This window comes from Amblyraja radiata, chromosome 8, assembly GCF_010909765.2.
Source record: "Amblyraja radiata isolate CabotCenter1 chromosome 8, sAmbRad1.1.pri, whole genome shotgun sequence".
NCBI lineage: Eukaryota > Metazoa > Chordata > Chondrichthyes > Rajiformes > Rajidae > Amblyraja > Amblyraja radiata.
In genome coordinates, this window is record NC_045963.1 from 45,477,430 (window position 1) to 45,494,728 (window position 17,299).

The 17,299-nt window shown below is 46.0% G+C and overlaps 1 protein-coding gene across 1 annotated transcript; it reads left to right on the forward strand.

Annotated features, from left to right (window-relative positions):
• Positions 1-1,237: 1,237 nt before the first annotated feature.
• On the forward strand, positions 1,238-16,935 carry LOC116976152 (bitiscystatin-like). The gene is made up of 4 exons (XM_033025760.1): positions 1,238-1,375; positions 2,540-2,742; positions 12,646-12,756; positions 16,452-16,935. Exons 1-4 carry the CDS (start codon positions 1,348-1,350, stop codon positions 16,581-16,583), a joined length of 474 nt encoding a protein of 157 aa, XP_032881651.1. The 5' UTR covers positions 1,238-1,347; the 3' UTR covers positions 16,584-16,935.
• The last annotated feature ends 364 nt before the right edge of the window (positions 16,936-17,299 follow it).

A 17,299-nucleotide genomic window follows, 5' to 3' on the forward strand; every position in this document is an offset into this window, starting at 1 on the left:
CCTCGGTCTGTTGTGATTGTACTTGGGCCCCAAAGACCGAAATCCATCGGTCAACAAAAGCGCGGGCTATTGTTTCCGCTGAAATATTGATGACTGGGATAGCATCGTGCCATCTTGTGAACCGGTCTTCACAAGTGAGCAGATTTGTATAGTTTCCTGACGGTGGGAGTGGGCCGACCAAATTCAGGTGTATGTTCTCGAAACGGGTGTTCGGCACAGGAAACTCACTCAGATTAGGAGTAAGGATTTGAGTATAGGAGAAGGGAGGTTCTACTGCAGTTGTACAGGGCCTTGGTGAGACCACACCTGGAGTATTGTGTACAGTTTTGGTCTCCTAATCTGAGGAAAGACATTCTTGCCATAGAGGGAGTACAGAGAAGGTTCACCAGACTGATTCCTGCGATGGCAGGACTTTCATATAAAGAAAGACTGGATGGACTCGGCTTGTACTCGCTAGAATTTAGAAGATTGAGGGGGGTTCTTGTAGAACCTTACAAAATTCTTAAGGGGTTGGACAGGCTAGATGCAGGAAGATTGTTCCCGATGTTGGGGAAGTCCAGAACAAGGGGTCACGGTTTAAGGATAAGGGGGAAGTCTTTTAGGACCGAGATGAGAAAATCATTTTTTACACAGAGAGTGGTGAATCTCTGGAATACTCTGCCACCGAAGGTAGTTGAGGCCAGTTCATTGGCTATATTTAAGAGGGAGTTAGATGTGGCCCTTGGGGCTAAAGGGATCAGGGGGTATGGAGAGATAGTGGTAGTGGATTTAAGCCCGTCGTTTGACGTCATTTCTTCAGGATTAAGGAGCACGTCCTCTACTTCCCATGCAATCTGTCCTGGAAGACGAGCTGCTAGGAACCCGAATTTTGTCCATCGGCTCGTGACATTGAGGGAGTGAATTTGAGCTTCTAGTATTGAAAACCACCCTCTCGCATTGGTTGTAAAAAGAGTTGGGGCGTCGAGTTTTACTTCGTAGACCGACACCATTTCACTTTTATCGTCATACATTTTGTGAGTAAGTGGAAAGTTGCGTGTAGTTGTAGGATCTACTCAATCCCACGACAGAAAGCAAAGAACAAATGACACTTAGCTGAGCCAGACACCCTGTGTCATGTTACTTCCTGAAGCCCACTTTGCCTACATTCTCACCTGTGTGCAGATAAGGCAATTAATGCGTCTGACTTTGGAATTGTTATTGAGCTCTTGTGACTGGACCTTCTTGTGAGGCTGCTGCCGATTCGCCAGCGGTGACAGGCTGTATGCAAAACCAAAATCGCACCCTGACTGATGCACCACAGTTTCACTCAGCAATACGAACAGTCGGGAAAGGAAGAGACAACAGACAATGGAAGACACTGCCCGGTCTATCACAGGTACTGATCTCCCCATGATTAAAGGGATCTACAGGAGGCGCTGCCTCAAAAAGGTAGCCAGCATCATCAAAAACCCGCACCATTCTGGCCACGCTCTCATCTCACTGCCTCCTTCGGGAAGAATGGACACGAGCCTGAAAACCGTCACCTCCAGGTTCAAGAACAGCTTCTTTCCACGACCATCAGGGATGCGGGAACACCAACCTCAGCAACTATGATCGTCTTTGGACTGTGTCTTTGGTTGCACTATAGACTTTGGTTTTGTATTATTATGACCTGGTTACCAGGTATCACTGATGGTTAAGTTATTGATTATTGCATATTCCTTTGTGTTTTATTGCATTCAACGGCCTGTTAAGCTGCAGTCATTAAGAATGTCATAGTTCTGTATCTGGTACATATGCCAATTAAACACGCTTCATTTTTTTGACCTTCTGCTGCTTTGTCAGGTTCCCCTGATCAGGATGGGCCCTGACTTAGTTTCCAGCTGCAAGTTGCTCCAGATACACGATTTGGGATGGATCGGTCGGTTTAAGAAATGTGACATTTGCGTGGGTAAAAACAACCAAAGTACATGAAATCATTAACATTTGCAGAAGATAGCTGTTAAACCTGTTGCTTTGTAACTTTAGAACTTGGTTGAAGAACAGGCTTTTCTGAACATAGAACAGAACAGCACAGGCCCAGGCACTTCAGCCCACAATGTCCGTGCTGAGCCTGATGCCAAAACCAACTATTATCTGCCTGCACGTGATCCACATTGCTCCATCCATATTCATGTGCCTATCTAAAAGCCTTTCCAATGCCAATATTGTATCTAGTAACGGACTCATTATGTAAACATTTATTTTAATGAAGAATCCCATATTTCACCATCCATTCACCTGGGAATGGTTCAGCACTTAAATATTAAGCCAGTGTTTGAGAGAGATAACATTGTTAATAATTATATTCAGGAAGGAACTGTGCCAGAGAATACATGGGCAAATATGCGTGTGTTTATTATGTTGTTCGTCAGCATTTCGTAGAGTGCTTAGACCTATCTAAACCGATAACATGGAACAGTGACCGTGTGTGTGACACAAAGGAGTCTGCCAAACCCAGCTAATGTTTGCTACCAGAGTTATTTGTTACTTGCTGAAACTGTACCCCATTGTCCAACAGGCAAAATGTGCGTGAGATGGTTGTGCCTCTGTGCCCTAATCATCGCTGCCCTCCTCTCTGTCCCCACTGCCGATGGAGTGCCCATTAGCCCCAACAACAAGGCTGTCAGCAGCTCACTGGATTTTGCCGTTGAATCGTTCAACAGCTTCTCAGAGGACGATCACCTCTTCAAAGTAGGAAGGATCTTGTCCTCGCAATATCAGGTAACTAGATCAACCTTTGGTGATCCCTTTAACCCTGAAGCTTCTTCTTCGAGTCCGTTGCAATCTCAGATGTCGTTCTGCCAGTATCTGGCGCAGGTCACAGCTGGTCGGGTCGGTTCAGCCAGATCCTGGTAACCCTGAAGCGATACGTGTTTGTCAGGGAGCGCTGACTGCACATTTTAAAGGCTAAAAGAACGCCTTCTGCTCTAGTTTACTTTCCACCTTGACTGACAACTTGGGCCTGCCCTGTTGTACAGAGAATGTGTCGGATAAAATAAACATGGAGGCACGAGGAACTACAGATGCGGGAATCCTGAGCACAACACATAGTGCTGGAGAAACCGAGTGGGTCAAGCAGCATCTGTGAAGGGAATGGACAGATGACATTTCGGGTTAGGACCCTTCTTCAGACTGATGGGGGGGGGGGGGGCGTTGTAGGGGGGGAGCGGGTGATTAGCAGATGGGTGGAGTAATTAACAAAGGGTGGAAGTGAAAAGTAGGCAAAAGGGTGTCAAGCGGAAAAGTGAAATGTAAAGCTGGAGGGAAGGGTATGGTGGAAAGGGGCAGTGGGGGAGAATGAATATTAGCTACTTTGTTATCAAAATAGATTGATCAGGAAAGTTGTGCTTAATAATCAGACAAAGAGCCTTCCTCTCCTTGGTTGCCATGACAGGGCATGGTTGTGAGGTCATGGGGTCAGTGAGGTCGAGCCTTGTGATGTGCTGAAGGGTAGTGGTATTGGGGGACTATAGTCACCAGTGCATTGTGTGCTACCCAGAGACATGAGTTCCGGTGGGCGGCGCGACTCACGTCGCAGCGGCCTCTGCAGTCCGCCTGTCTTTTTGTTATTTTTTGTCCCGTTTTAATGTAGTTTTAATTTTTTTTTGATGGTGTGAGATTCAAAATCAATCACAAACTCTTCAGAGACAAAATCAAAGAAACAAGTTTTCCTTTATTACATTTCTGCGCAGAAAAGGGTGTCCCTCCTCTATCATCCTCTAGAGACACACAAAAATGGAGGTTGTATCTATCTTTTTATACCTTTCTTCACTATGGTCACCACCTCATGTCTCCCCATCGAGCTTCGTCCAATCATAACATAAAGCCCACATTCCCACGAGAACGTCCAGAAACGTCTCGGAACATCTCCTGACGTCAAAGGCTTCTGCTGGAGTTTTTATCTGTTACTTCTTTATCTAGAAGTTCCCTCTGTCCTGTATATTGTTACTTTCTTCGACCAGCAGTCTGGCTTCTGCTGACACCTTATTTCTTTCTAAGTTATAATTTTCAGAGTTTTAGTATAAATCAACCATCCCTATTAACCCTTCTCTCACAATCCACCATTTTTCTTTTTGCTACGCAACTCTTGATTTATACTATATCTTCCTTTTCTAGTGCTAGCAGCAGATTCTTCGCCTCCCTATCCTCCTCTCTCTAGTCATACTGTGTTCTGAAGGCCATCATGACGGTGCTGTTCTTTGTCAGGGCTGTCTCTATAAATCGCTGAGCCAGACCCCGTGCGCAGGGAATGATACAACATCCGAATAGGCACAAAGTCAATGGTTCCTTCCCTTCACGCACAGTCCATGGGCTGATATTGTCCGGTGGGGCCTCCACAGGACCCTTAAATCGGCTTGCGTGTGTCCACCCTTTTTCTTTTTGTTCGTACTGCTGTCTCGGTGATTAATAACACAAGGTAGGGTCCAGTCCACCTAGGTTACAGCTTTTCTTCCTTCCATGATTTTACAAGATCCCAGTTCTCTGCTTTCACAGAATGGAGTGGCAAGTCGAGATCGGGACTCTGTGCCAGCAGCCCCTTGGTTTTTAATTCTGTAATAGAACGAGATACTGCCAGTAAATAGTTCCTTAAGAAAACATCACTACCCTCTATGGTGGGTATTCCTTCTCTCTTTCCCCAAATATCTAACTCGTTCAACCTTTCTCTTATAAATATGCCTACCAAAATTATACACCATACTCCACAATTGACCTCACCAATACCTTGTACAATTTAACATTACAACCCAACTTCTATACACAATGCTCTGATTTATAAAGGCCAACACACCAAAATCTTTCTTTACCATCCTATCTACATGAGATTCCACCTTCAGGGAACTATGCACAATTATTCCTAGATCCCTCTGTTCAACTTCATTCCTCAATTCACAATCATTTACCATGTACGTCTAATTTGAATTGTCCTGCCAAGATGTATCACACTTATCAACATTAAATCCATCTGTCATGTTTCAACCCACTCTTCCAAATGACCTAAATCTCTCTGTACACTTTTAAAATCTACTTCATTATTCACAACACCACCTATCTTAGTATCATCTACATACTTCTTAATCTATCTTACCACACCAACATCCATTTTATTGATTCACATGACAAACAACAGTGGACCCAGCACACATCCCCGAGGTACCCCTCTAGTCATTGACCTCCAACCTGACAAACATCCATCCACCATTACGCTCCCTCATTTCCCATACAGCCACTTTTTAATCCATCTTGCTATTCCTTACTAACCTCTTCTTAACCAACCTTATTTCCTTATTGAACCTTGTCAAAGGCCTTACTGAAGTTCACCACTTTAACCTCATCAATTTCCCTAATAACCTCTTTTTTTTAAAGTAAAAAAATCAAGATTAGTCAAATATCACAATCACAAATCCATGCTAATTCTTCCTAATCCTACCCTATTTATCCAAATCCCTATAATATTGCCTTTAGTATCCTTTCCATTATTTCCCACCACTGATGTCAAACAATGTTCTTGTTAAAACTCTACTCTTCTTTGTCCCCTTGTTCACTTACCTCAGGGCTATTATCTATTCATACCTGCAGGACAGCCCTCATGTAATTATTGAAATTGTACTAGGTATCTCAACCTTCTAAACGAACATCGGTCGGTGATTTAGAAAACTCATACATACACCTTGTCTTCAGGTTTAAAGGGTCCTTCCTCCTGGTCCATCTCCGACAGCTTTTACTTTACCTGTTCATAAATAGACTTGTATATCATTATTAACTGTTTCATATACTTTTTTTTATTATTCGATCTGTAACTGTTCCAAACTCGGTCCCCTGCAGGGACTTCTCTATTGTGCCACCCACGACTGGTTAGTTTGCATGCAACATTTCTTCAGTGCCAATGGAAGAGCATTACACAAATGTTCCATTTATTCTTTTCATCAAATGAAAACAATCCGTTGTCAAAGCTGATTTCTGTAGGTTTACCAAACCTCTTAATTACCTTATTCATCATAAACGACACTCTAGTGTTTATACCTAAATTGATTCAGACTTACCCTGGACATCTCTTCCAGATGCTGTTTCAGCTGCTTTGTCTGCATTTTAATTTAACTTCTTTGACATGTACTTTTTCCGTTTCACCATACAATTTCAACATATTTTCCGACCTAGTCTGAACTATATCCTGCCTTTCCCAAGGTTATCATCTGCTGTCTTATATTCTGAAGTATTTCTCTCTCTCTCTCTCTTTACTTGTGGAACAAACCAACAAATTGTCCACATCAGCAAATACCTTCTAAGGCTATAACCATATAACCATTACTGCACGGAAACAGGCCATCTCGATCTTTCTAGTCCGTACCGAACACGTATTCTCCCCTAGTCCCATATACCTGCGCTGAGACCATAACCCTCCATTCCTTTTCCGTCCATATAACTATCCAATTTATTTTTAAATGATAAAATCGAACCTGCCTCCACCACCTTCACTGGAAGCTCATACCACACAGCTACCACTCTCTGAGTAAAGAAGTTCCCCCTCAACTTTCAACTCTGCCTTTCCCATCTAATTTAAAAAAACCTACCTCATCCTAGCCTTTCTTGACATCCTTCCTTAAATCCCTTCCTCTCTCTTGGGGACCCCAGTCCTGTTAGGGCTTATCATCTCCAGATTAATTTCACTCCTGATAGGACTTTTCGAGGAAAAGTTCCCCAAGACATGTATTATTGGCATGTAATTCTCTGGCCCCGCTTGGTTCCGTCATAGGACTCACTTGTGTCAGTTCATCACTTATTTCAGTCTTTTCAACCAGAGGCTTTGTTCATTGACATTGACCACAGAGACCAACTGTTTACTGATTCTGCTTGACTTTAAGAAGAATGGCTTCCACCACAATAGTTCATAATATAATGTTCATCAACTGGTTGCCTTCTATTTCTTGTTCATTTTCAACTCTCCACCTTTTCATTCCCATTTGTTCCTTGGGGTTCACCTTAAGTGGGTAACATTTGCTGAGGGGCCTGCATACCCTCGGTCATGACGGCATCCAACCAGAAGATGGCGCTGTGGCCAGTAGTCATGCTGCAGTGACGGCATCCAACCAGAAGATGGCGATGTAGGCGGTAGTCAGGCAGCAGTAACAGCAGCTGACCTAACGGTGGCGCTGTTGCCGGTAAGTTTTGAACGGCGGCCATGTTTGTAGTCTATTGCCGGTCATTGTAACAATTTACATAGTGGTTCCCACCACTTCACCAATGGTGCCTTCAAATCTTCCATGGCCAACAATCGTCCCACGTTCTCCTCCTCCAAAGCCCTAATCCATTTTTTTTTTTTTTTTTTTTTTTAATTTTAATTTTAGCCCTCAGTTCATGGGTGCTCCAAGGGATAATCTGTCGTCTCTTACTTCTGTTTCTCTGTCTGTCTGTCTCTCTCTCTGTCTGTGTCTGTGTGTCTCTCTCTCTCTCTCTCTCTCGACGCTGAATAGATTCAGGACTACATGGCCCCTGCTTGGCCAGCCTTCACAAATGGGGCAGCAGCCCAACCCCACGGTGTGCTTGTGGCACTCCCGTACAACACATCATTGAAGCATGCCTTCAACAGAGACTCAAAGGAGGACTTGTCACCCTTCACACAGCAGATCAAGAGGCAACTGCTTGGCTAAAGGATTTTGCATTCGCTAAATAAATAAAATCTCTCTCTCTCTGTCTGGCTGTCTCTGTGTCTGTATCTCTCTCTCTCTCTCTGTATCTGGCTCTCTCTGTGTCTCTGTGTCTGTATCTCTCTCTCTCTCTCTGTATCTGGCTCTCTCTGTGTCTCTGTGTCTGTCTCTCTCTCTCTCTGTCTGTGTTTCTCAACTTGTATGTCTACCATAAAACAACATAAAAGCTGGTCATGTTTCATCAATTAACTTATTTCCAGTTAACTTTACTGACAAGAAATCTAAAAGAACATCAAGAAACGATTTTTACAACTTCTCTTTTTCAGGTTACCAGGATACAAAGAGTTAATTTTTGCAGCTTGTTCGCAATCCCCCACGGCCCAAACACAGTGGGAATTCCCACCTCCGCCACGGGGGCGTCTGTGTTCAATTTTACAACTTGCTCATTTCAACCATTTGTTCCAAACCGGTTTTCAAACAAATCACTTCGTTTCATTCTTACTTCAAATAGGTTAATCAATTTATATTTTCTCCCTGCCTGCACTGTTGTCCCCGGCCTTTGCCGTCTTCTATCACATCCCCCTTTCGCGGCCTCTGCCGTCTTCTTATCTACTACTTTCGGGAGTAACTCCCTTATCATCCTGTCTCAGGAATTGATCTAACTGTTCTCGTCAGACCTAATGAATCTTCAAGGAGGCAAACTCCCTTCCCCCTCAGGGTCCTCTCCTAGGTACCTCCCTCGGGTCTAATTTCTACCGAACGTCTTATCTTCCCCTTCTGCCCTTTGACTCCCCGTCTTGTTGGCCGGGTGATTTTCGTCCACCCCGGCCCCTGTCTTCTCTTTCCCTTGGGTATTTTGGCCCCCTCCGGCTCTGCATTTTCCGTGGACATCTCCTGCCCATATGCAGCTCTGCATTTTCCCCAACTGACTATACCTTATCATTGTTGGCTTCTCCAACCCCTGGGTATTTCCTGCCCTCCAGGGTCCAGCATTTGCCCCAATTGGGCAGAATGCGGGGATTTGGCCCACAGCCTTTTCCCTCCCTTTTTCTTAACACTGTGTTTATCATCCCTGCCTTGCCCGTATAGACCCCCTGAATCTTTCAGGGCGTTAACCACAAGGTCTTATATTCTTAATACCGTGTTCATCATACCTGCCTTGCCCGTACAAGGTCTTATATTCTTAATACCGTGTTCATCATACCTGCCTTGCCTGTACAAGGTCTTATATTCTTAATACCGTGTTCATCATACCTGCCTTGCCTGTACAAGGTCTTATATTCTTAATACCGTGTTCATCATACCTGCCTTGCCTGTACAAGGTCTTATATTCTTAATACCGTGTTCATCATTCTCAATCGCCCAGGAAGTACTTAATAGTCATTTTCCTACCTGGGTTCCATGCACTGGAATTGCTCAATTGATTTTTCGCGATTTCCAACCACTCCCACGCTATCACTTGTTTCTCGTGTCTCTCTGTGTGGTCCTGGATACTACTGCTCAAACAGCTGGCGGCAAGCAAGGAGTCTGAGACTGCTAAATTCAGCAGGGTGCACCTTCCCTTCGTCCGTCTACTCCCGTCAGCTGGCTGGAGTAATTGATCCCGGAACCGAGCCCCCATCTGTGAGATTCAAAATCAATCACAAACTCTTCAGAGACAAAATCAAAGAAACAAGTTTTCCTTTATTACATTTCTGCGCAGAAAAGGGTGTCCCTCCTCTATCATCCTCTAGAGACACACAAAAATGGAGGTTGTATCTATCTTTTTATACCTTTCTTCACTATGGTCACCACCTCATGTCTCCCCATCGAGCTTCGTCCAATCATAACATAAAGCCCACATTCCCACGAGAACGTCCAGAAACGTCTCGGAACATCTCCTGACGTCAAAGGCTTCTGCTGGAGTTTTTATCTGTTACTTCTTTATCTAGAAGTTCCCTCTGTCCTGTATATTGTTACTTTCTTCGACCAGCAGTCTGGCTTCTGCTGACACCTTATTTCTTTCTAAGTTATAATTTTCAGAGTTTTAGTATAAATCAACCATCCCTATTAACCCTTCTCTCACAATGGGGTATGTGTGTGTGTGGGGGGGGGGGGGGGGGGGGCGGGGGGTGGGGGTGGGGGGGGGAACTTTTAAAATCTTTCCCCTGCACGGAGAACCCGACCTTTTCCCTGTCGGGTCTCCGTTGTCATTGGGGCTGCAACGTGGAGCGGCCTCCAGCAGGAACGTCCTGGGGCTCCAGTCACGGAGCTGCGGACTTACCCACCATCACGGAGCTGGCCGAGTTCGAAGCGGGAGGGGAGCAGTGGTGGCGCGCTGTTGCGACCCGACCCCCGGAGATTCGGAAGCTCCAGCCGCAGGTCTGGTGGACAGTGATATCGGGAGCCTGCGGGTCCCGGCTGGGAGACCGCTTTTCGGGGCTTCCGCAACCGCGACTTCTCCCGCCCGAGTCGCGGGGTCGAGGAGTACCTGGAGCGGGGCATGACATCGCCCGGCGCGGCTTCAACGGCTGCGGGACTTTGCTAGCGCCCGCCGGGGGCTCCAACACCAAGACCCGGAGCGTGGCCTTGCATCACCCGGCGCGGCGTTAATGGCCGCGGGACAATTGCCATCGCCCACCGGGGGCTTTGACTTTGACTCTGACAACGGGAGGGGAATGGGGAGTGCAGGTGAGAGATAAGTTTTTTTGCCTTCCATCACAGCGAGGAGGAGATGCGCTGTGATGGACGTCTGTGTAAATTGTGTTGTGTCTTGGGTCTTTTTTTCTTATGTGTATGACTGTAGAAACAACATTTCACTTGAGCCTCTATGAGGTTCAAGTGACAAATAAATTTTATTGTGTATTGTGAGTACGTTGAGGTAGTGCCAAAAGATAAAATACCCAGAGTGCTTGTTGTCGTGTTACAGCCGCATTTTGGAGGGGGCAGCACAGCGGGGTGACATCAACGTTTCCCCTCGCACAAGCAATCTTCATTTGGATGATCTGTCCCCAGAAGCGTTGCCTTCTTGTGTGCCTTCTTGGCTGTCATTCAACGCTGTTTTGCCCCTTCAATGTCAATGGGTCCAAATGCTGGAATTCCGCGTCTAACACCTGCACCTGCAGAAACTGTAGACTTAAGGAGGTGGCTCACCAACAGCCAGGGATAGGCACTAATCAGCAGCTATGGGAGTGAATCCCAGATCCTGAGAGATGAATAAATAAAACCTTATTTCCTGATTCTCTTGGCCTTACCTAACCCACGGCCCTGTTTACATATTCGGTTAGTCCTCTGGCAGCTCACTCCAGGTATGGACTACACTCTGAGTGCAGAAATTGTTCCCAAAGTCCCTCTTAAATCTCGCACCACACTTTAAGCCTATGCATCTTAGTTTTAAAATTCTGTCCCCTGGGAAAAAAGACTGTGAGCATTCACTTTATCCATGCTCCTATGATCGCACACCTCTTGTACACCTCAATATGATCATCCCCCAGCCTCCTAGGTTACAAAGAAAAAAAGGTTCTCACCTATCCAACCACTCCCTATAACATAAGCCCACAAGCCTACGTAACATCCTGTTGTCTGCACACTTTCCACTAAGTGGATTTCAATTAATTCACATAATTCTCTGGGCAACTGACATCACATTCAAGGACACATAGTGCTAGTGCAACTCAGCGGGTCAGGTCACATTTTTGGAGAACATTGATGTTTTTGGTCGTCTATCCATGTTCTCCAGAGATGCTGAGTGACCTGTTGAATTATAGAGTAATTAACTCATACAGTGTGGAAACAGGACCTTTGGCCCAACTAGCCCACACTGGCCGACATGCCCCAGTTACACTAGTCCCACCTGCCTGTAATTGGCCCATATCGCTCCAAACCTATTCTATCCATGTACTTGTCTAACTGTTTCTTAAAAGTTGCGATAGTCCCTGCCTCAACTACCTCCTCTGGCAGCTCGTTCCATACACCCACCACCCTTTGTGTAAAAATGTTACCTTCAAATTCCCATTAAATCTTTGCCCCTTCATCTTAAACCTATCTCCTCTGGTCCTCAATTTCCCTACTCTGGGCAAGAGACTCTGTGTATTTACCCAATCTAATCTTCTCATGATTTTATACACTTCGATAAGATCACCTCTCATCCTCTTGCGCTCCAAGGTATAGAGTCCCAGCCTACTCAACTTCTCTCTATAGCTCAGACACTTGAGTCCTGGCAACATCCCCGTAAATCTTCTCTGAACACTTTCCAGCTTGCCAACATCTTTCCTATAACATGGTGCCCCAGAACTGAACACAATACTCTCAATGCGGGCTCATCAACGTCTTATACAACTGCAACATGACCTCCCAATTTCTACACTCAATGTGTAGGAAGGAACTGTAGATAGACACAAAATGCTGGAGTAACTCAGCGGGACAGGCAGCATCTCTGGAGAGAAGGAATGGGTGACATTTGGGATTGAGACCCTGGTCTGAAGAAGGGTCTCAACCTGAAACATCACCCATTCCTTCTACTGTGTACCCAATACTCTGACTGATGAAGGCCAACGTACCAAAAGCCTTTTTGACCACCCTACCTACCTGTGACTCCACCTTCAAACAACTCCAGCACTTTGTGTCTTTATTGTAAACCGACATCTGCAGTTCCTTCTTTCTGACATCACATTAACTTGTTTCATATCCCCCTAAAGTGGTGCTGCTCAAACTTGATGTTATTTCCATACCCTAGCTTATGGAAGAACCATTTAGAAGCTTGATAATAAAAGGGAAGAAGCTGTTCCTGAGTCTGGTGATGCGTGCATTAAGACCACACTTTAATGATAACTTTAACAGGAACCAACTTGATCCATTCTCAAAAACAAGACCATTAACCTCTTACCAGACACTAGGACACAGCATGGTGGTAGAGGCACTCGAGATGCTGGTGGATTTAGTACTGAAACTACAGCCAATGTTTTTTGTTTATTAAACTCTGGGTAAATTGTTTCGCTGCTAGGACATGGGCGGAATATTGTACATCCTCGACGTTGAACTGGCGAAGACGGAATGCAGGAAGGGAGCTGGTGAGGACCTGAGACAGTGCCCCATAATGATGGGAGGCTCCACGGTAAGACACGGTAATATGTCTCTTCAGGGAACGGGGATTCCCCACCGCCACCATAGATGAAGCTCACACCAGGGTCTCATCCATACCCCGTAACACTGCTCTCTCTCCCCATCCCCGCACTCGCAACAAAGGCAGAGTCCCTCTGGTCCTCACCTTTCACCCCACCAGCTGGCAAATACAACACATAATCCTCCGCCATTTCCGCCACCTCCAACGTGACCCCACCACTCGCCACATCTTCCCATCTCCCCCCATGTCTGCCTTCCGCAAAGACCGCTCCCTCCGCAACTCCCTCGTCAATTCTTCCCTTCGCTCCCGCACCACCCCCTCCCCGGGCACTTTCCGTTGCAACCGCAAGAAATGCAACACCTGTCCCTTCACCTCCCCCCTCGACTCCATTCAAGGACCCAAGCAGTCGTTCCAGGTGCGACAAAGGTTCACCTGTATCTCCTCCAACCTCATCTACTGCATCCGCTGCTCTAGATGTCAGCTGATTTACATCGGTGAGACTAAGCGGAGGTTGGGCGATCGTTTCGCCGAACACCTCCGCTCAGTCCGCAATAACCAACCTGACCTCCCGGTGGCTCAGCACTTCAACTCCCCCTCCCATTCCCAATCCGACCTCTCTGTCCTGGGTCTCCTCCATTGCCAGAGTGAGCAACAGCGGAAATTGGAGGAACAGCACCTCATATTCCGTCTGGGGACCTTGCGTCCGGATGGCATTAACATTGAATTCTCCCAATTTTGCTAGTCCTTGCTGTCTCCTCCCCTTCCTTAACCCTCTAGCTGTCTCCTCCCACCCTCCCATCCGCCCGCCCTCGGGCTCCTCCTCCTCCCCTTTTCCTTCCTTCTCCCCCCCCACCCCCCATCAGTCTGAAGAAGGGTTTCGGCCCGAAACGTCGCCTATTTCCTTCGCTCCATAGACGCTGCTGCACCCGCTGAGTTTCTCCAGCAATTTTGTGTACCTACGGTAATATGTCCACTGGCGGAGCTCTGATCATCAGCCAGTGGGGGAATGGGAGTGGCAGAGTGTGGATGGGGGGGGGGGGGAAGTGGGCGGGCAGGGGGTGATGAATAATTGCGACATGTCCATCCCAGCAGATGCCAATACTCTGTTGGCAATCTCCTTGCAAGATCTCAAGGAGGATATGCAACTGGGTGGGACAGAACTTGGAGGAAATGTATGCAGTCATATGGAGGCGGTGTACAGGAAGGGACAAAGCCGACTGTATTTTTTAAGGAGGCTGAGGTCATTTAACATCTGCCAACCCCTACTGTGCAGTGTCTACCATTCAGTGGTGGCCAGTGCTCTGTTTTTTGCTGTGGCCTGTTGGGGAGATGGCGCCCGCATAGCGGACAAAAACAGACTGGACAAGCTGATCAGGAAGGCCGGCTCAGTGGTCGGGGCTGAGCAATGAACGGTCCAGCAGGTGGCAGAGGCCAGAACTCTGAACAAACTAGGTTCAATAATGACCAACCCCACTCACCCACTCCATGCCCTGAAGGTGATCAAGAGCAGCATCTTCAGTCAGAGACTGATTGCACCAATGTGCAAAACTGAGAGACATAGGAAGTCCTGTTTACCAGCTGCTATAAGGTTATATAATGCGCATAAATAACTGCACTTTTTTTAATTAATTGTATTTTAACTTGTATTTTAACTTGTCAAGTATGGAAGCTATTTGAGGAAATGTGTGGTGTTATGTCTGTCTTGAAGCTGTCGTGGCACTGTAATTTCCTGTAAAGGATTATTAAAGGTATAATCAATCAATCAATCAGTCAGAGGGAGAATGTGCTAACTCCACATAGACAGCACCTGCAAATAGGTTCAAACCCGGGACTCTGGTGCCATGAGGCAGCAGCTCTACCAGCCATGCCGCCATGTTGCACCTGACGCCATTAAAGTATATGCGGAAAATAAAATGCAATTAATACATGTCTTTGATTAGAAACATAGAGAAATAGGTTCAGAAGTAGGCCATTCTATCCTTCGAGCCAGCACCATCATTCAATATGATCATGGCTGATCATCTAAAATCAATACCCCGTTCCTGCTTTTTCGCCATATCCCTTGATTCCTTTAGCTCTAAGAACTAAATCGACCTGTAACTCTCTCTTGAAAACATCCACTGAATTGGCCTCCACTGCCTTCTGTGGCAGAAAATTCCACATATTCACAACTCCCTGGATGAAGAAATTAACTTAGACAGAAATTAAAGGAAAAGCGGTGACTGTTTTAAAGTCACTTTAAGCTCAGGGGTTGCACGCACTCGCCCCACATGATTCTTATGCTTCGCCCATAGTTCAGAGGATACTGGGAACAGAGCCATTGGTAACCTTGGCGAATCCTCAGTAGGTAGCTGTTGCTGTTCAAAAAAGCGTCCCATTCCTTTCTGACCCATGTGATCTTTCCTTCTGTGTCATTAAAGAAGTCAACCTGGACCTCTCCTTTTTCCCTTGGCAACATTAAAACATGAATTGACCGTTTGTCCTTCAGCTTCTTTATCATCTCCTTCACTGCTGCTGGAGGTCTAGTAGCTATGGTCATGTGTGACTCAGAGGTGTCACAAAGGTTAAATCGATCCCTTTGGTGTTGAGCGAGGTGGACTATTATTCCTAATCCCGGGACCCCAAAGAACAAATAAGGGATCACTGATAATTGTTCAAGTTTATTCAACCGGGGAAGGCTTTTTCTTGGTACCCGGGATTTGGGAGGCGCGTATATAATACCACGTTCGCTTATGCTCTTGGCTGGTTTCGACAGGATACTGTAAATACTGGCCTTTTGGATCCTGCACTCTTTGCAGGGCACAATGAAGTCGGCTGACCAATTGACTGTACCAACAGTCAATTGCCAACAGTATAGGATGGTACATTTTGCCCTTGTTCTTCCTTATTAATTAAATTTAGCAATTGATGGGTCCGAATTTGAGGTAGTTCTATAAACATACCTTCTGCGGTGCAGTGTAAAGACTGCTCCCAGCTTGCACAGAGCCTGTCTTCCCCGTAATTTTTTCTTCCACACTTATCTCAATGCTAAATGGCCTCCCCTTATTCTTAAACTATGACCCCTGGTTCTGGACTCCCCCAACACCGGGAACAATTTTTCTGCATCTAGCCTGTCCAATCCTTGAAGAATTTTATATGTTTCTATAAGATATCCTCTCATCTTTCTAAATTCCAGTGAATACAAGCCCAGTCGACCGATTCTTTCATCATATGTCAGTCCTGCCATCCGGGAATTAACCTGGTGAACCTCCGCTGAACTCCCTCAATAGCAATAATGTACTTCCTCAAATTAGGAGACCAAATTTGCACACAATACTCCAGGTGCGGTCTCACCAGGGCCCTGTATTATATTCACGGTGTTGTCAAATCAATTAATATTCAATGTACCATCTAGTGAACACATTCTGTGTACAAAACACTCATGTTGGCTCTTTGAACAACACACCCTCTAGTGGTTTTGGAGGTGTGGTACTGAACTCAGTAATTGCTGCCCCTCTCCACAAAGTCCTTGATAGATCAGTGGAATACCTCTCCCCAGATTCAGGGGTGCAGGAGCAGCATGGGGAATTGTCTGCCTCAAGGAAAAATAGTCTCCACATCCCTAGGTTGATGGTGCATTGTGTTTACCGATTGCACTAGTCTGGGCACTGCTGAATCTCTGTTACGATGCTTTGATTCCTTTTCAGGTCCTCTGCCATTTTCAAGTTCTGGACACGTTCTGGCGTTCCCAGAAAAGCCTTCTGAAATCCGAGTGCGTCCAACGGGAGACGAGCACAGAACATCTATCGGGAAATCTCGCCTCAACTGCCCAGGCCTGATGGATTCCAGAAAGCCAACACTGGGTTCCCACCTCTTCCAATCGATCACAACAATGAGGACCCCAGGCATCTTCTGCCCGTCAAGACTGCTGCTCTTCATCCTTTCCAGACCTATAGCTCTGATTCCCTTCTCCCAAATCTTTTCTGCATCTTCTCTATTGCAGTCATTGGTGAGAAGGGAGTAGCATATTAGACTGCTCCATAGAGTGGTGCGTAACACAACTTCCACTCTTTCATCTGTCCCACTTCTGGAGATAAACGTCTGCCTTCTCTGTGGCCATTTAATTTGTGGTGCTTGTCCTCAGGTGTAATTCTGCTTGCTCAATAAACCAATAGTTTTATTGCAAAATAAGGTGGCTGGAAATTTGAATGACTGGATGTGATCTCGCGGTTGGTGGGGCTTGCAACATCCAGAGCTTTCCCTGTTGCCTGAGCTCATTATGCGCTCAGGCAATTACCATGAAACGAGTTAAAGAGCATGGAAATAGACCCTTCGACTCACCTTGTCCATGCCAAACACGTTAGCATACATGGCTGGTGCCAGTTGCCTGCATTTGGCCCAGAGCATTCTAAACCATGTTCTCCAGAGATGCTGCTTGATCCACGGAGTTACTCCAGCGCTTTGTGTTTTGCTTGGTTCCAGCCTCTACATTTCCTTGTGCCTCTGGGGGTGGGAAGACTACAGTTCCTTTTGCCTCTCGGGTAAAAACTTACCT